This window comes from Hetaerina americana, unplaced genomic scaffold (assembly GCF_022747635.1).
Source record: "Hetaerina americana unplaced genomic scaffold, ioHetAmer1.1.p SCAF_4, whole genome shotgun sequence".
NCBI classification, from domain to species: domain Eukaryota; kingdom Metazoa; phylum Arthropoda; class Insecta; order Odonata; family Calopterygidae; genus Hetaerina; species Hetaerina americana.
In genome coordinates, this window is record NW_027286985.1 from 15,419,223 (window position 1) to 15,439,731 (window position 20,509).

General features: G+C 40.7%; 1 protein-coding gene across 1 annotated transcript in view; it reads right to left on the reverse strand.

The window, feature by feature from the left end:
* Positions 1–20,213, reverse strand: part of LOC139692080 (protein eva-1-like) — a 192,004-nt gene extending 171,791 nt beyond the window's left edge. Inside the window, exons 1-2 of the mRNA XM_071590112.1 lie at positions 20,186–20,213; positions 14,807–15,060 (exon numbers count right to left, since the gene is read on the reverse strand). Coding sequence (XP_071446213.1) covers positions 14,807–15,060; positions 20,186–20,213 — 282 coding nt within the window. The remainder of the gene's footprint in view (positions 1–14,806; positions 15,061–20,185) is intronic.
* Positions 20,214–20,509: the final 296 nt, after the last annotated feature.

Here is a 20,509-nt window from a genome sequence, read left to right on the forward strand (position 1 = left end):
TCGGCGACGCGCTAACCCCGGAACGACCCACCTTCTCGTCCTCACCGCAATCTTCGAGTCCTCCTCGTTCGAAGCCGCGCTTCTTCACATCCGTGGCCCTCCCGCAACCTCCTTTCCTGCATATGCCGGTTTTTTTTAGACCATTCAGCCTTCACTGAACTTCGCTTTTCCCTCCCAAAAATTCCAGATGCCGCGCCAATACCCTCCTCTTTAATTCCAGGGTTTTATTGCCACAATGTTCCATCGCGTCAGTAGGGGGGGAAAATTCGTTTTCTCTTAGCCATTTTCTTTGCCGGTTAAGCTTTCGCTTGACCTGCTTCCCTGCTTTACTGTACACGCCTGCATTTTATTCGTAATTCACCAAATGCCGGAGCATTGCAACGCCATTTGGTCAGGATTTTTTTCTCCCTACTTTTAGAGAGAGAGAGAGAGAGAAAGAGCAAGATTTCGGTGTAGTCACGTATCAAATAAAAATGCTTAACTTGCAAAAGAAATACAAATAAAATGATATGAAGGATTATCATTTTGAGAGGCGGGAAAATAGATATCTGCTGGAGTATAGTCTTTCTTAAAGAGATTGCTCAGCCATTGTAGTATTTTTATTGCCTTTATGCTTTGTTTTTCACCTGATCATTTTTAAATCAAACCTCACAGGGTGTCTAATTGAAGGTAATACTATTTTTACCTATCATGGAAGGCATGGGAATTTACTATAGTGTACACTCAAAAAAACAAATGAGAAAGGGAATTCGCTTTTAATGGATTTTAAGACTCTTCTAGTTTCTCGTACAGTATTAGATATTTAAGTTCAAAAGAACCATGACCGGCATATACTATTCGAAATCTGATTATATTATTAAATGGCATTGTTAAACAACTCTATGTGCCCATAAATTAAGATTAATATTGGCAAATATCATTGTTAATCATTTAGTTTCAATGGAATCTCGTATAAGCACTTGTACATCCTAATACCGGCTTACAGGGAAAGTTAAGAACTGTCGTTGCAAATTTTACTGATTCTTTGACGATTATTTATGGAATACAACACACTGAAGTCTCTCGATCGTATTTTTGGAGGCATGATTGATTATTATCTTCAGAGTGGCAAAAACTATTTTATTTAAAGGTAAAAATAACTTATATTACACTTTAATACCTAATTGATAAAATACATTTTGAATCCCCAACTAACTTTTTAGATAAGTACCTTATAAGAGTCATTAATTGGTCGTAACACCCCAGGATTCCGTTTTACATTGACTTGATTATTAGTCATCGTTTCGGACAAAGCTATAATAGGTCTGTAAATTATATTGCATGAGAACATAACCTCGTGGTAGGTGAAACATGGTACTATTTTAAAGAACGACAACTTCAGATGCCGTCAAAATATCATTACTAATGGGCGGCAAAGGGATACATAACAGAAAAATTAATGCAGTTTAGGAGAGTTTGGTGAAGTACCCTGCGGAAGTAACCTGCAATGGATGTCGTCCGAATTGTCGTGCGACAATATCCGGTGCAGTCCCTTTCATCAAACAAAACAGCATTTGGTAGGATCCTTGCTTAAGTTATGGATTTCATTTTGGAAATTCGTTCCATATCATTTTCATCTGCGTCACGACAAAGGCATGTCGGCTACTATTCCCGGCGTACAAGAACCGAGTGTCATATATCACACCTGAATAAGACCACCACAGGCTTTTACTCTCTCAGTCCTCCTGCCGCTCTTCTCCCCCGTGCCGTGCAAACCACCTCCTTTCGCACCCCTAGAACCCCCGCATCGCCCATCGACTCTCCCTCCCCCGCACCAACCCACCCTCCTCTCGCACTCCAAATTCTCGCAAACTCTCTCTAAGATCCCAAAGCATGCTCTTCCCCTCCGACAGAACCACATCCCTCCCCTCCTCATCTCATTCATGTCTGTCCCTCCGCCCCCTTTTCTCCTTCCACCCTCTTCCGCTATCAGTGACGTGGCACCGTAGAATCTAGGTTCAAGTTACACTGCCGCCTCCTACCACCCTCATCCTCCGCCTCTATCTCCTCCAACGCCGCTCCTCCACTTCCTCATTAGCCCCCTTGCCCCCCAGTACCGATCAAAATCCAAAAAGCTTTACCCTTTCTTTTTAAAATCCACGAGCCCCTAATACTTGCGATCGGGCTCTGAGAAAGACGAAGAAAGTGAGATTCTAGGAGCACTTCTTCAACAACTACACTGAGTAATGAATGGAAACTTGACAAACGTACCCATTTGTTAGACTTCCAGTATCCATGATCATATCTTGAGCCCATGACAAAACATTTTGTTGGTCGTGGCGAGCAAGTATGTGTAGTAGATGAGTTTCATGTCAACACTGTACCACAAAAACTTACTCTCAGTTATGGTTGAATTTCAGGTTTCTGTGGCGTTCAGACTCATGAAGATAGCTGCCCTTATTATTTTAATTATAACTTATAATTATTGACCAACAGAACACATCTATCCATCAGGTAACCTATAATAAAATATTCTTTCTTTGAGAATTCCACCGTATCATTTTATTTAGGTTGCTTAGTTAGGGCAATATGTTTTAATTATAGGGTAAATCCTTACCATATACAGTTATTTGTTTGAATGCATACTTAAACTTTATATCATATTTTACTGCACAAACCTATGGGTTATGGATCAAGAGTTTATATAGATGAATTACAGGCATGTGCCTGTGCAATTACACCCATCTTCCTTGCCATAATGCACACGAACACAAAGTACGGTGATATTAGGGACAACTCAAAAAATTCCACTCCATTCAGACACTCAAAAGGTAGCCGAGGATGTGTGAGCGTATAGCACGCCTTATTTTACCGATTAATAAAAGTCGGCGTTGTCTTTAATTTATATCATAAGAATAGGGATCAATCGAGCCTGTCATAACTGTTGTTTTACGAGAAGTACGACGAGGAGAGAATGGGAATGTTCTGTAATACACAATCTCCGCGAAGCCGACGGCTTCTCCCTTCGTCCATTCACGAGCCCTAGCTCATAAGCCAATATTGCCTTCCTACAAAGCTCTATCTGAAACCCCTTGAAGTCCTCAATTCCTTACTTTTCATCCTCCCTTCACGTCCTTCCTCTCCTTTCCGTTTTCCCATCCCTTCGACTCCATTTTGGATTTGTGAAAATTACCGCGAACTGACTAAGGAAAATTACAGTTAAAGTCGAATTTCGTGAAGTATTTTGGCATAAAACTTACTTGAAGCCAAACCTTTTCCCAAATGTTAAGTCATCTCAATGGAACTGGTAAAACAACTGCAATATGCTGAACCAATTCGCAAGCGAGGGTAGCCACGGATATGAGCGGATAGTAATTATACAGTCATTTATTTAATAGCATAAACTTGTTCTTAAGAGCGTGAGATAATATCATTCATTCTTGAATTTGATGGCATGGGGAGATGGAGGATTTGTAGCCTTATGAAAAACAGGGAAAAGAAAAAAATCTCATAATTCTCAAATAATATTACGGTGAGAATGAGACTGCGAGGATAGCCGAATATATTTTTATATGTTGACTACCACCTCATTTTATTCTTTTCATAGTAAAATCATTTCGCTTTCATGAAATCGAATTTTCATCACAATATCTCTTATTCATACTTATTCTTAAACAATATTTCTTTGGAAAACCTTAATATAGACTTTTTTACTGACATTTTTTACAATTAAGAGAAAAGATCATTTGAAAAAATATGAGCAAACAATCAAGCTAGTAATGAATTGGGAGGTATTGGGACTATTCTAAGTATAATGCCTGAGGAGTTGCGGTGATAAGATCACGATACTCAAGGTTAAAAATTTTAACATTCATCTCCTAAAAGCGTTAACGGATGAGGTAATAATGACATCTCAAATCAACCCGTCTCTTCCCTACTAAGGCAGTCGTGCCCGACGGCTGAGGCGCATTGCCAAAGGGGCTAATTCGACTGCCCTGAATATGCGTGAAGTTTTCGGAGGGACAACTACCCGGATCAATGAAGTCATTTCTGAGTCTAGCACTAGTCCCACAAACCTCTCTCGTCACATTTTCCCCTTCTCTTCTGCCAATTTCACTCCCTCCAGCCGTAACAGCGGCTCACAAACACACTGACATTTGCCGCATACAGTGACGCCCTGGTTTCGAGAGGAAACCCTAGGCTTTTCCTTCACATCAAACCATAGAGAATCTTTAAATATTACATCAGTGATACAGAAATCTTCTCCATGAAAATCAGTATACATTCTTTGTTTAAGCAGTATTGGAAACAATATCTATTAATCCTACCCGTACTTATTCTTCTTGCCAATTCCTGGACTGAAATTATTGCGAGGTATTAAAAATTCCGTATTCTTTATCTTCGATTACCATTTAATTACTTACAGAGAGTTAATTAATAAAATATAATGAGAGTTATTTGATACAACAAGGTTCTTAATATAAGTAAGCCGAGGGCTGAAGTATGTAATATGATAAATTTATCCGAAAATACTGCCAAAAAGAACAATTTTACACATAAGAAATACTTCTCAAGGATTATAATATATAATGGCTCTGGTCAATATAAATTATTCTTTCAGTGCTTGGCAGTCTGTTCAGAATAATTATGGAAACCAACATGACACCGGCTTTAGAAGATTAGCCACATATTTCGTAAGAATTTCTTTCGTGAAGAAACGATTTATTTCAAAGAAACGACTCTTGATCCAGAATCATAGAAAAGAAATAATTTCGTCAAGTTTTGATATTACTCTTTCAAATGGTGTAGATATAAGTTTTAACAATTTTTTATGAACCCAAAATGAGAATTATTTGAAGAGGGTTTATTGATTTTGGAGGATTGAAATACAGACCCTTTCCGCAACAAGTTCATTTCATGAGCAGACAACAGTTCTGCATGGCTTCTTGATATGTTGAAAAGTACTATTATCTGATGATTACTGAAGTATAAGGTGGCGAGAGAAAGTATACAGACCTCATGGAATAATTTCTCGGTTATCCAATTGTAAGCGGAAAGGGAGATGCGTATGATATAGTGAAAAGCATTCACTAGAAAAAAGTATTGCCCATTTACGCGACATGGTATTTGAAATGGATGGTTGAAGACGTTCTATGCCAAATCTAAAAAACGAATAATTCAGTCTAAAAAAATTGAACAAAAATTAGAAAAAACATTTTAGGATGGCAGCTTATGTTACATTCCTTGAATGTTTAATTTCTGTGATTCATTACCCACACCTGAAAACGGAATTCAGAAAAACATTTCCCGAAAATTTATTCCACCAAAACTATTATCTTCTGCCTATTCCAATCTCAAATACACAAATTATTTAGAAATAGTTACACTTCGCAGGTTCCGGATAAGGCGCAGAAACATGCACAGAAAGTTACACATTTTAATGACCGCCTTGAGGGTGTTTAATATAGCATTGCCTTGAGGCATCGCGCAGGAAATTGCGATTCGAGGACCTCGCCGCATTTCTGGCTACGCGAATGGAGGCACAAGAGGATTACGCCTGCAATCCGCATCGAAACGTCCACACCCCAGGCAAAGCAAATCCCTCAGATACATACTATATTTCTTGACGCTGAGAGCAGGTTCATGACGTGACGAAGGGGTTGATCTGTCCGCCCACGCGAGGCAGGAAGGGGAGTATGAGGCTCGAAAGTATCATGGTCGGGATCACAAATGGTGCTCCTCCACGACGGCTGCAACACCCCGTCCTCACCCACGACATTTCCCCCACCAACTCCCCCACCCCGTTTGCGCGATTCCGACTGCCGCCCCCCCCCCCCCTCGCGTGATTTTCCCAGCGATTGAGCGGATTCGGAGCAAGGCGACGACGGACGGCCGGAGTGTGGTGGCCGGGCAGAGGAGAGGGAGGAGGAAGGAGCGATGGGGTGGAGTCGGCATGAGAGTCAAAGGAATGATTGATCTCCGCGGGATGGAGAAGGGGGAGGATCGGAAGGGGGCGTGTCCACACCTGGGGAGAGGAGGTGGAGACGGAGGCCGACGATGACGATGGGAAAGAGGAGATGCTACGCGGCGGACGAGTAGACACGCGTGCAGAACGAGCGGAGGGTGAGCTTTGTGGAGTAACCCTGAGAGGTGGGAAGGGAGAAAGAGTGAAAGGGGGAGGGGCGGCCACGAGGACGTGTGGGGATAAAAGGGCATCGCGGACATCCTGCCCGTCTATCTGCACGCACCCGTCAGAGTGGTGCTCCCCCGCTTCGCACTCTATTTTCGCCGGCAGGAAGTAATCCCCCGCGCCCTAACGTTTTCCGCGCGAGTTTGCGAATGGCGCTCGCCGATCCGCGCTCCCTCTCCTCCATCCTCCCCTTCCCGTCCTCGAGGTGAGAATGAATTGATGAATAGTCGTGCTTCGGTCGTAATCGGCTTCCGCAGGGTGTCGTTAGTGGGGCATGGCGGTTTAGTTTCGCGATGAAATAGTCGTCGGGCCCGCCGCCGCCGCAGCGGGTCCGACGTGAAAGATGTGGGCGTAATTATTTCCTGCCTCTTAGGTCACATGCGGTGGCAGAGCCTCGGTGACTATTAGATGAACGTGCAAACAACCAGGGCGAGGCGACTGGTGCTAATGCTGAGTCGATCCGAGCATTGCACCATAGCGAAAACGGCATCTCACTCTGAGAGATTCACAAGGAATAATGAATTGGCGGCAATCAGAGTCGCACATGTGAGTGATGCAACAGTAATGATAAACAAGCCACGAGCTATAAGATGATACGGCACCAAAACGAAAGACAATTTTCCAATTATTGAGCAGTTTGAGGGAAGGCACTTAGAAATGATCTATTCTCATTATGTTCTCTCTCTCTCGACCCCAGCTCAGCCGCATAGGGATGAGACGGTAAGGAGAGGGAGGACTGGCAGTGCACTTGAGGGTACTGAGAGAATGTTATATCGCACCTCCGCTCAATCACTTAGTCGTCACACCATTTCTGAAGGAGCTGGTTGGTACCTAATATTTCCCAGATTGATGTATTTTAATATTTCAATAGAAGAAATGGGAAAGATGCAGTAAAAGAAAAGCGACATTCACCAACAATCTCACTATACATACTTGTATTTATGAAAATATAGCAATGGTAATCCTGATTATATTTATTACTTCCTCATATTTCATTGAAACTATACTGTAACGGAGAGAGCGGTCTTTCAGTAATTAAATTAAGGCAGCAGATTTTCTATAAATTAAAAGTAAGGGTAGAAACCAATACGAGGGCTTTAAATGGAGTTGACTCTTGTTAAACCTATCGTATGTTTAAATTCTGTAAAATATCAACCGTATGACTTTGTATAAAAAGTATACGAATAAATAGATGGAGAAATATTGTATTAATTGCATTGTCAAGGAAATTAATTTAATTCGTAATAGGATTATCCTCCATGATGGAAGACAAGAACTTAAATTGTGGCTAATAAGAGTCTTCAAAAACTGTCAACAACCGATGAAATTCGAAGTTATAGTTATCAATAAGCCCTTGTATTACAAATTTTTAAATAAGTATGTTGATCAACCATAATATAATGCTCCGATACTTGTATGGGTATTCACAATTTTGTTTGACAAAGTATGCGCTATCTTCTTATTAATCAAAGCTTTACACCACCGTGAATAAAAGTTATGATAGGTGTGCTATCTTTGGGAAATTTGCTTTCGTATTAAAATTTAAAATTATTGAAATATTTCCAACTATTTAATCGAAATAACCTGACAGGTTTTAGTTATAAAACATTATCATCGAGATAATACAACGATATAGCAACCTAAGGTTATTTATTAAACAGTGCGGTATATCACTATGTTCTCTTCACTTCCTAGATGGTTTTGCTTGATGAAAAAAAGGAGAAGCAGTAATGAATAAGTGATCGTAGCACTTTTCCATTTGATAATTTATTTTAATTTTACGACCGGGTTTCGATATATTACATCATCATCAGGTCCGACCAGATGATGATGAAATACATCGAAACCCGGTCGTAAAATAAAAAACAATTATCAGTTATTCATTATGTTTGACTTCCACCACATCACGCCTGAAGGTACTCAAGTAGAAGGAAAATCAGATGGCAAACGTTTACACGTATAAAGGTTGTATTAGCCAATATACCCAAAAAAACAGGGAAATGTCACACTACGCTGGAAAATAATCGAAGTTTATTTGTTCTTTCATATGACCAGATGATAGTAAGCAATGAGCCTCCGTATTCCATTATTATAACTTAAGGAATAGATAAATCAAGTAAAAAGCAGAAATATGTCGCTGGTCGATTCCTACGTACAATTTCATTGTTCTTGTGGAACGATGTTAATTATCACCTGACAAGTATTGAAAGGGTTATTGTAACTGAAATGAAATGGACGAATAAAGAAAATATGCTACCCAGAAGTATTTTACGAGTAATATCATGAAATGGATGTTTCGGCATGAAAATAATCTGAATCATCAGTATTAGATCTATATTTAGGGCACTTGACGCCGCACCAAGCGGACGGAGGATGGCACAGTTCAGCAATTTCATCGTCGTGAGATAGTAATCCGAAGATTGGATTGCTGCAGCTCTACCATTGGTTATCTTTGCAGCTGATCACTTCCTTTTTTCCAAGTGTCTACGCTCATATCTCTTCATATCTTCATCAATCACTATATTATTGGTCTCATTCTGTTGGATGCTCATTCCATCTCATCCTCATTTCCTTCTGGTCCGTAAAATGAGATTTTATATTCATTTTAGCTGTTCTCACAAGAAGATTATTTTTTCGCATTTTTTTATTATCTTCCCACTCTGTTCTTTAGATTCGCTATTTTGCAATAGGGTGGACTAAATTAGTTTTCCTCTCCCTTTACGGAACCTTTTCATAATATGTGTAGTCTGAAAGTTCCTCAGTTCATTTAATTATTATCATTTTTATTATTACTAAATTTTCAATGTTAAACAAGCTTCACTCGCAGAAAAATACGTACTCCAAGTATATTTTTAATATGCCTTCAAGACCAGAATTATGTTGATGTCGGCCTTTCTCTCCAGTAAAAATGACTATTTTCCGGGATATATACTCAGATTACCCAAAAGGTTTATTTTACTAGTGACCTTACTTCATGGGCAGTAAACCCATTACACTGATTTATGTTTTTTCTTCCCATGTGAATTCATACCCATTTCATTATCTTTCTGTCACCTGCACTGAACCATTATTTTTAACTAAGTTGCGTTTATCTGTTGCCTTTTTTTGTTCCTCACTTTTTTCGTGATATTTCTAGTCAAATCTTTTCCCTCCTCTAATATTCCCATTTAACTGGGGAGTGCGGAATGACGACTGCTTCTTCTAAGTACCGGGGGCCCTGCATTTCATTTTTCATTCTGGTCACTAATTGAGCTTTCATTGTAAATACTTAATGTCAGGGGTAAAACCCTTTTTCTCCTCTTTATATTCACTAATTTTGTTGGACTAATTATTTCTCCGAATTAAGCTTTTGAATTCAACTAGCATTTTGATATTCTCTCGAAGAAGGAGATTTTAAATAGTTGTAGTGAAGGTTATTCCGTTCTCTAGAGAAAAAGGTTTTTTTAGAAATTCTCCTGCATTTCACCTTCTGTAGATAATTTTTTGTCAATTACGCCAAGGTTCGCGGAAAAGAAATTATTCTTCTTTTATACCTTGTCTGCTGCCTTCCTCATTATTTACAAGGCTATAATTTTTTTCTAATATTCATCTAACGGCATAATTTCACACAATCATTTATAAAGTGAAGTTCATGGACATATTTTCAGCGCCCTGAATTACTTCTGATAAAATTTCGTTAAGTCATACGGCCTTTTAACCCAAATAATCCTTCACTAGCACTGATTTCCGCTCTCAATTTCTCCGTTTATGAATTCATACCCAATACGACTCTTCCTCCCAATTTCTTAGAGGCAGTTATTGGATCCGGCGATGTCATATTTTTGCTTTTATTTGCTTTTCAGAATATATTTCGAAATCCTATATGCATAAATAATATAATTCATGCATTGAAGATTTCGTCGCAGTAACACGGAAGTGTTGAATATATCTTCCTAGTACTACTGTTTCTTCCGAGGAAGACGGAGCTAAAGTCCGTCGAAATTATTAAGAAATAACGTATACGGAGTGTGTAATATATATATATATATATATATATATATATATATATATATATATATATATATATATATATATATATATATATATATATATATATATATAGTAGTAGTAGTTTTGAGGGGAGGCGACCGACAGCTAAGGTCATTTGCGCCATAGGGGATGGATAGGAAAGGATGAAGGGTGGAGAGAAACCCGGCGTCGGCATTAGCCTACTCTTTACGAAAGGCGCCAAGGGGTCCACAGTTTAACGTCCCATCCGACGGACGGCGTACTCACTCAAAGTGCCCTCCACAAAGCACCTCAAGTAGGGATCGAGATACCTCTGAAAAATATTCAACACCGCCGGGATTTGAACCCGCGCCCTCAGATATATATATATATATATATATATATATATATTACACACTCCGCACACGTTATTTCTTAATAATTTCGACATATATATAAGAAACACTCACGAGAGCAATACAACATTTGAACGGCACCATAGAACACAAAAATAAAATAGATAACACGTAAAAGGACACTCATTTTAGAAAGTTTTGAGCTTCTCTGTCTTCTTCAGGTATGACTGGAAGGTCTCGGTCGGGAAGTATGGGGTCTAGGGGGTAAGGCGCAGGGTACAGGGCATGCTGGGAAGGGAATTAATAATGGTGGCTAAGGGTGAGAATTTTAAAAAATCCGAAAGCCAGTATATATGCGGATTTGCGTGTTCTTACCCCTAAAATGGCCGCTGAATCCCGATTATATATATATATATATATATATATATATATATATATATAATAGGGCAGGGTAGTATGTATATGTATATATATATACATATATACATACACACACACACACACACACACACACACACACACACATATATATATATATATATATATATATATATATATATATATATATATATATATATATATATATATATATATATATATATATATATATATATATGTACACACATTCAAATACGAAAACCCACCATATAGCCATTAAATACTCATTCACATGGAAATATAAATCGTTTTTACTGCAAAACCTGACGTCCGACAGCAAAATAAACCCCTATTCAATTCTTTATGCTTACTTACTCCCTTTCCTAACATTTGTTTTCTCCACTACAGCCCTCATCAACCTTTATTCAATCAAAGCGCTCTGCACAATCATTCTTGAGTTATTTTTTTATTCTTGCATGCAATTTTTTTACTCCTTTGCCTCATTCCACAGCTGTTATTTTCTCATTGATGTATGACTTCTTAGCAACAATTCATCTTTCCACTTGTCCCATAGATCTCTTTTATCACCCCATACTTCATGCTTCCTTGCATCTTCAACTGATTTCTTACACTCAACTGTGTAAACTTCGTCAATCATTTCGGCATCCTTCCAATTTGTGTGAGCCACATCTAGTTTTCATATATTTGTTCGGCACAAAAAGTTGTGCATTTGTCGTTAGGTAACTGGAAGACCATTTAAAGTTGACGAAAAAATGCACCCGAAGGATAACCTATAACAGCATTTTTAGCTGGCGTCCCAAAAAATTAGGTGTTCCAGCCTCTGAATAAAGTGAAAAGAAACCACTCTGGTGCCCTCGTTCTGGCTACGATACTAATTGGGGCACAGGAAACAAAAGATTTAGAGAATTCTATTGCCCAGAAGAATTGGATATTTATTTTCAAATCAAAATCTAAGGCTCAGTATCGTTATATTTCTCTCCCAAGTTTTATCAAATTAGGTAATGGAAAAATATTATTTTTAAAATATTTTTTCTAAGGAGAAGCGATGCGTGGGACGATGTGATTTTGAAATGCCGTCCTCTGGCTATCAATCTAAGACTCTCCTAGTTTCACCTCATAATGGTCGGTTCCATAATGTGAAGTTTAGGGCGCGTAATTAATGCTCCATAACTTGCTCGTCTGGCGTGTTACGCTACATGCCTCACGCCGACTGCATATCTCTCGCCGCACGGCACAGTAGCACAAAACTTCAGCCAACCCCGCCACAAATTCTAGCTAAGTGGAATTAGAATACACTCGGGAATGCACCCGTTCGCTCCAAATTTAGCTTCTCGGCTAGAAAATCTATGACAATGAAAGTATTCGTCGGGCGGCTTAAGAGGAACTGCCGGAAAATAAACTTAAATCAACCCGAACTATAAGTTTACGTTCGCAGCTCTTGCACGTTACGACGTTGACACTCCATTCCCACTAACACGGCCAATAAGTTTGATAGGATTTTCGCGGCGCGCAAAAACGTGGACAGCACTATTGTTTTATGAAGTAGTCGGGGGCAAAAGCGTCACGAGATTTGATGGAGAGGGAGGGAAAATGCTGGATATTTGGGATAAAAGTGACTAAATGCTTACCACTAATATTTCAGGAGCTCACCCGATGAGATCTGTCGGCGGTGAGATCACTAGCTAACTAGAGACCCGCAAGTTCATATGACATCTCGGACGTACGTTTTCAAATTTATGATTCAATGAAATTTGCATAAAATAACATTTAAATTATATATTATGCGTATATTTGGTGTCTCATAGCGTGAATCCAAAATAAACTCCTCCCAAAAATTCTCTTCCTTTTTACATCATCATTCAATATAATATTTCGATCTTGGATGTGAATCCAAAAGCACACCAAATCTGATACCAGGTACTGCACCAAATACTTGGTGAATCCTTAAGGTGCAAAAATGACTCATAATTCGATCAACATATCGCATCAAAAGCCGTATGTAATGACTAGTAAGCTTGCAGAAGCAACTTGTAGATAAATTGGAACTTTGCAGAGATAGGAAAACAAACTAAACAGATGTTTTCCTTTCTTTATTTACCAAAAATCTTTATTTCACAGTTAATTCAGTTTTTGTAAGCACAACACAATTGGTTTAATAGGTGTAAAGTTGTTATTAGGAATAATTATGGACTATTAGCTTGCATTGGTCACACGTAATAGCAATTTTAGCGCGATATACAACTGAGAGACAACTCTCAATTAAGACGAACAATTTTTAGTAGAATCAAATTGGATATATATTGATTCATTTATAAATATTATTTAGATCTAGACTTACTTACTGTAAGTGTAACAGAATCATGGAATAATGCGTATAAATAGAAAGAACAATTAAAAAGTTGATACTGCTTTTATAAGAATCAATTGGTAAAAAGTAGTCTTTTCTGCAAAAGGACATAGGTTATTAAGGAAGGATGTACAACAATATATTCCTAATAATTCATCACAGTATTTACTAAACTCCTGGTCCATTCAACATTAAAATTTGTAAAGAATATTGCACTTAAGGAATAAACACCAGTTAACAAATCTACGAGTATTTGTCAAAACAAACACCAAAAGGCGAAAATAATGGTTGAAATTGCTTTGGATCTAAATACGTACCTAAAACTTAATCTAATCTGGTGATCACGAAAAATTATTTATTTTACGTAAAAAAGCTAAATATTTTGATATTCTCAATTATTTATTTTTTCCATGCGTTTTGTAGCTCAAAATTTCTCTTTAAGTAGAAATATAGTATGCTTGGTTTTTCAGGAAAACTGCTATCTTTCTGTACGGATTGCATGTGACCGTTCGCTCCCCCAAATACAACGGTTAGACCTAAATATATGAGGAGGTTTTAAAAAAGTATTTTTTTAAATTTTGATATTGTTCCGGACCAGATTTCGAATACATGAGAAAATTATATAGTTTCATATAAATTTTAAAGTGGTTTTTCATTTTTCAGAGTGCAACAATATCTCATTTAACACGTAAATGAGACCCACCTTCTTGGAATTTAGGATTTTAATCGACATAAAAAAATTGTTTTTAAAATCTTTTCTCCGATAGGCTTTTTTGTTGTACAGTCGATTACATCAAAAACATGCAATAATGTTGAAATATATGGGTGCTTTGTTTTTTTTTAAGACAACCGTAATTATTTCCTTCGACTCAATTGCTGCCAATTAAACTTTAAAAAAGCTGAATGAATAACATTCAATTCTCTCTTTCATTTGATCATTAGAACTATTTTTGAAGAAACTGCCTAGGATATTCCATTTGATGTGAGCCATACACTATATTGTGAATCTACGGTAATTACCTCGACGTCAATTTTGGTAAAGGTATAAGAATATTAGGTTGGCACCGTCAGCCAATCCCTCCGTGAAAAGAGTTTATAGAATTTTAACAGGAAAGAAGGGAAGTCATACCCTCCGATGGAAGATGAAGCGAGAAGGTAAATCTACCACGGAATTCAGAGAAGCCCAATGCACTACGCATCCTTTACCCTTGGGTCCACCCGTACCTCTCACGAGAGGAGGGGAGGGGAAGGAAGAGGCGGTCTGACTGATGAATCGATTGGTAAAATGAACGTTGGGGCCGAAGTGATGGAAGGACACTCCCTCGTCGGGTTCCACCACCCACCTTTCGTCCTCATGGCCTCTTCAATCTTTTTGCGGACGGTTGAGACGCGACGGACACCCCCGGCAGTGGGGAGCGGACCCTGCTTTCTGGGATTATTGTCGGGGGACGAGCGGGAGAGTCCGGTGGATGCGAGTGATATAGGCTAGGTGGATGGAGGGGATTTATTCCTGGGAGGAAAAGAGGGTGGCCGCATCCGCCCACTAACCTGTAGCGCGCTGGGCCAGTGGCAGGTGGTGTTGACTCCGTGGGTGGGCGAGGAGCTGCCACCTGAACAGAGCGGCGGCGGCTTGTAGAGCGTCGAAGAGGAGACAATGGATCGGTGCACCGAAGACGAGGGCGTGGGGCGTCCGTACTGGGCTAACTGGACGGAGATGGAAGTGCCAGGGGGGCAGCGGAGGATGACTTGTTCCCCTTCGCAGCCGGCGCGCTGGTAAGTGCGAAGGGTACCTGACAAAAGAGCTTAGATTGGTGAGGGCGGGAAAGCAAGAGAGGGAGAATGGGACGCGCGGTCGTTGGTTTTGGGTGCAGAAGGAGAGAGGGACGACGCGGGAGGAGGTTGACCGGGAGTCGAGGGGAGGGTCGGGCGGAAAGAGAAGGCGGTTGCGTAAAGAGACAGTCAAGGGAAAGACAGAAAAGCGAGGGTAAAGAGAGAGGGGATGGGAGAAGGAAAAAGGATAAGACAGAGAGGGAAAGAGATGAGAGGGCGAATGTGTGCCGAGGAGAGAATTGAGAGAGGATTGAAGACAGGGGAAAGGAATGCGACAGCGAATAGAGACACAATGGGGATTCAGGTCAGATCGAGAGAGTTCGCAGAAAGCGATGCAGAAAGATCGGGAGGGTTGCGATTTAATTTGTGGGAGACGTGGTTTTGGGAGAAAAGAGGGAATGTCGAGAGAGAAAAGGGAGGAGAGGAAGGTGGAGGGATGACACGAGGAGAAGAGAGAGAGAAGCATTTGGAATTCAGAGTAAGGGGAGCGAATAATGAGTAACAAGAGCATGATTTGAGGAAAATAATGGGGACACAGATAAGATAAGGAAAGGATTATGTTTGAGTGTAAAAAACGAAAGTAGTCGAGAACGAAGGATAAGAACAGAGGGGAAAGGGATTGAGGTACACGAGAACGTCGGAATGGAGAAGGGTAGGGATGAGGGGAGGTCGTGTCAAAAGAAAGATAATCCAGGACGTGGGGAAGTGGGTACAGAGAGAGAAGGAAAGAGTAGCAGAGAGGGATCATTCGAGAAGGAGTCGCGTGGGAGGAAAAGACGAGAAGTACGGATAGGAGATAAAGGCAGTCAGGGGGAAGATGGGGAGATAATAGTGGAAAGGGATAAGAAATTGGGGAAAGTAAGGAATAAAAAAAGGTAGCAAGGATGCAAGGACAAGCAGACGCAGTGATAAGGTTACGGAGGAAAGAAGAGGATTGGAGGAGGATGCAGGAGGAAGGCCGGAGGAGAAGGGGACGAAAACAGGTCGAAGAAAGAGGACGAGAAGTCCCGGAGGGATTTGAGAGAGGGACACGGCATTTTTTGGACAGAAGAAACCAGCGTCGGAGACGCGGGGGGGGGGGGGGAATAGAAGGGATAATGGGCAAAGAGAGATAGGGGGGGCAGAGGTTAAGTGAAGTGATAAAGGGGTAGAGGGAGAGGCAAGGATTGTAAGAGGGGAGAGGGAAGGCGGATACAAATGGGAGGGACGAAGAGGACGAAGTGGAAGATGGGTGGAACGACGTGGAGGGACAGAAAAAAAATTGAAGCGCATATGAGTGCGGCGGAGTTGGCAAGAAACGACGGGGAGGAATGGCGGGAATGCGGAGGAAAGCGAGAGAGATACGGATTCGGGAGGGTCGGTTAGAGGGAGGTGGGTTGCGTGGAACATGAGCGAGAGTGGAGGCGGGGCGTGGAGGAGAGAGAGTGAGGAGCGGGTGTGGGTAATGCGAGTGAAATGAGTCGGACGCGGCGAAGGTGGCCAGAGGGGGAGCGGGAGGAAGAGAGGGTGTGGCGCACGAAGTGGTTGCGCGATGCGGGTTATTAGGGGGAGCGGCGGGAGCGTCAGGAACAGGGATCCCCCGAAGGGAGAAGGAAAAAGCAGTTTTGAAGGAGACGCAGGCGGATGCAGGGCGGGGAGGGTCCGCGCGGGGCGGTGCGAAGGGAGATCGAGGCGAGTCACCCCGTGGCGAAGCGTCGAGGGATGGTTAAGGGTTGGCGGGTGGTGAGGCGAGAGGGCAGGGGTTATGTTTTTTTTGCGAAGGCAAGGAGTGTGCGGGCATAAGAGCCGAGACGGTTTACAGATGGGGATCAGATTGCGAACCAATGGAGGGCGGTGTGCGAGGGAAATTCGGGAAGCGTAAATGATTTCCGTTCGATCGTCACGATGTAGATGATGACGATTCGAAGGGAGGGAAGGGTCCGCGAGAGAGAGAGTACGGAGCAATCAAGGTGAAGCACACCGAATGGGTAATGTCCGGGCACGAGGCAAGGGTACATAAGAGAAAGTAAGAAAGGGAAAAGGGAAAGAAAAGCGTTGAGTGTTCAAGGAGAATACCCGTCGAGATGACGGTGGACACGTTCAAATAAAAAGAAATCACGGAGTAAGTGGCGTGGTGCGTGCAAATTGGAAGCGTGCAAGTGGAATGAAGGTAAGGGATGAGCCGAGTGGATTGAGGATTGAAAAGAAAAGGAGAAAATGGGGCAATTGGATGCAATGGAGAGAACAGCAGGAGTAGTGAAGCAGGGAAGGAGTTGATGGGCGTACATGTGAAGGAAAATTTGGATAATGAAAACCAAAGTGGTGGATTTCAGGGCACGAATAAAGGAATGCAGAAGAAAAGAAAAATGAAAGGTAGGGAAAAAATGAAGGACGTGATGAAAGGATAGTTTCAGTGAGGAGAAGATGATCAAAGGAAATGGAGGGGAGAGGTTGTTACGACGCAAGAAAGGAGGGAGAGCATAAATAATACAAGTTATGTTGACAGAAATAGTCGAGCATAAATGTAGATAATGGAGTGGACGGAGTGGAGTTGATGGAAAAAGCGAGAGCGGATAAAAGCAGAGCGATAAAGTCAGAGGAGATTTTTAAAGAATGACGGCGTACAACGGTGAAGTGAGAAGGGGAAGGATTTACGATCAAAAGTGATGAGACAATTTGGAGTGGTAGAGATTAGCCGGGGGAAGCGTGGTGGAATGAGGGGTGAGTGAAGGAGAAGACGGCCAGGTCAAATATGTCGATTCGAAACCATAGGAAGTTGGGAGATGGGAGTGGAAGGAGATGGCGAGGGAGGGAGGGATGCGGGTCGGGAGGAAGGGGAGTGAAACGGGGTAGACGAAACGAAGGTTCGAAAAAGCGAGAAGGAAATTAGGACGTCGGAGGAAGACGGTACGGTTGAAAGAGGAGCGGGGAGTGTTGGGAGGGGAAACGGAGAATGGGTCGGAGCGGAGAAATGAGTGGGACGGGGGAGGAAAGAGAAAGGGTGGAGAGAGAGAGGGGGAAAAAGAGAGAGAGAGAAAAGAACCCATTAGCCAGTCACCACAGAGAGATGAAACATGTGAACCAATTGAGAAAAAGAAGAGAGAGAAAGCATAAGAGAGCATGCGGATGGGAGAGCGAGAAGAAAATTTTCTGGTGCGGAATCTCAAGGACGTGTAAAAGAAATAAATAAGGAAGGTCCTTTTAAGTCGGAAAATGAATGCATGGCGATGTATTTTTTTTAATACACAAGGCGGCATGCAATGTGGAGGGCGCACGGTGAGAGGTGTTTCCCTTTGATGGGAACATGCATGCAATGTGCAAGTGGAAGGAAAAATTAAAGAAAAGGGTTGGAAAATAAAATTGGCGAGGAAATAATTGGGGAAGGATAACGACGAAGGCGACAATACACAACAAAAAAATAAACACAAGCGTAATTCTCAACGTTATTTCTAGGGTATCCATTTGTCAAGGAAAGAATCAGAGGAGCATTATTCACTAGTCTCCAATGAGGAGCAGTAGAAATAACTGCGCGAACCTTTTAAATTGTAAATTTGGTCTCTCTGCAAGTCAGAGCACAAAATCTTTAATCCATCTTTTCCAAAATTACAACTTTTTCAAACTACTACATGAGAAATGGATTAAATAACGCTGAAATATTATAACAGTTTGATATTTAGATTACAAATCATTCAAGGTTAATAAATACAACAATTAATGATAAATACAGAAGTGAAACGTGCAGATAGATACAACACTGAACTATCTAATATAACAGAAATTACTAAGTAGAATATAACAGAAATTACATAACTTAATTGCCATGTGATCAATGCAAAAAAAATAAAATTTTTAAGCAATTAAGAAGATGTTTGATGCCAAAGTAGTAGGTAAATAATGCAATTTTAGTTCAATTCAATAAATTAATTACAAAACATGTAAATAAATAACACATTTAAATGGAAATAAATCTAAGAAATACGCAGTTTGCGGTGAAAAAAAGTTGTTTCCTTCACACATGAAGAATATTTTAATGAGTGAGCATTTTTAATTGGAACGCTTTAATTACGACACATTTTACATTTATATAGGCCTTTGGTTCCATTTAGGAAAAGAATTTACAGATTCAATTTGAATAAAGGTGATATATCCTTTTTAAATAATTGATTAAAATATTCGAATCATGTCAAATTCTCGCGGGATGGAAAGAAGAAGATTTGTTCGATTTTGTCCAAGAAAGAGATTGGAACAACGCCATTTTTCGCAACCCAAATATAAATACCGACTTTTTGCTCAATGTTCATTCGGCTCCGATTGCTTTCCCCGAAAACTGATACTAAGGGAAAGAGAAAAGACAGCACTTGGAATTCCCTTATGTCAGCGTTTAAAGATGGCCTCTATTTAGGAAATTCATATCCTTGCTGGAAAGATCTATTCTTGCTGCTGCCAGTGTATTCCTTTCACTGCCGTTAAAATATACGTTTTGCTTCAGCCAATAGCAACCGATCTGAGTAAGTGGGATATTTACGCTCTCTGAAGCACACGGAAGCTGACTTATATAAATGAAACGAAGAATTGTAGGGGAATTTTATCAAGCCTACAAATGCGAGATGCATCCAATATTCTCAAGAAGGTTGAATCATAGCAACCAATAAATTCAATCACATACCTCACAGGATTCTTTAGGTTGTGCACCATAGAGGGGTTCAACAATAATTTGTGGAAAATGAAGTAAAATCAGCCTTATTTCAGATGTTCAAGGAAAGAGTTTCCGTGATATACAACCTCCATTTAGAGTTGGAACTTGATTTGAATAATCTGCTACTATCACAAAACGAATGCCGTATAACCTATAAAAAGCCAATTTAAAGAAAAGCAGTATAATTTATGTTTAAAATTTTTCCCTTTAATGAACGATTTTGAAAGCTCTCTAAATCCAAAGGAGTCCGATATTTGGGTGCTGTAGATAACGCAAGTACCTATTTTTTCGCGACAGTCGGAAACAACATCGCCAACGCTGTTAAGAGTCCTCGAAAATTGGAAAATTTTAAATTCTGGCTGTTCAAATGTTATTATTTTTATTAAGGTCGGAGCATCATTCGTGGGCCTCCCGCCACTCACCGTGGCCGTATCGATTTTCCACCTCCATTGCTTCGTCCGGCGAGTGCCTTGCATGTGGGACGCGCTGCTACGGAGTGTTTTCCCCTCGGTGGTGGTGATGGAGGTGGGGGGGGGACGTCAAGGACGTTTACGGGAGACAGTTGCGGGGAAAATATGCTACAGTGAGAAAATTCAACGAGTGTAGCAAGCTGCGGTGGTCTAAAAAGCGCGAGGTTTTCCCTCAAATTCAACGCGATTCACTCACTGGAGTCTTCATTTAACACTTAACGATTTACCCACTGATTCGAAACATGGACGTGACATGATACTAAAGACTATGCCCAC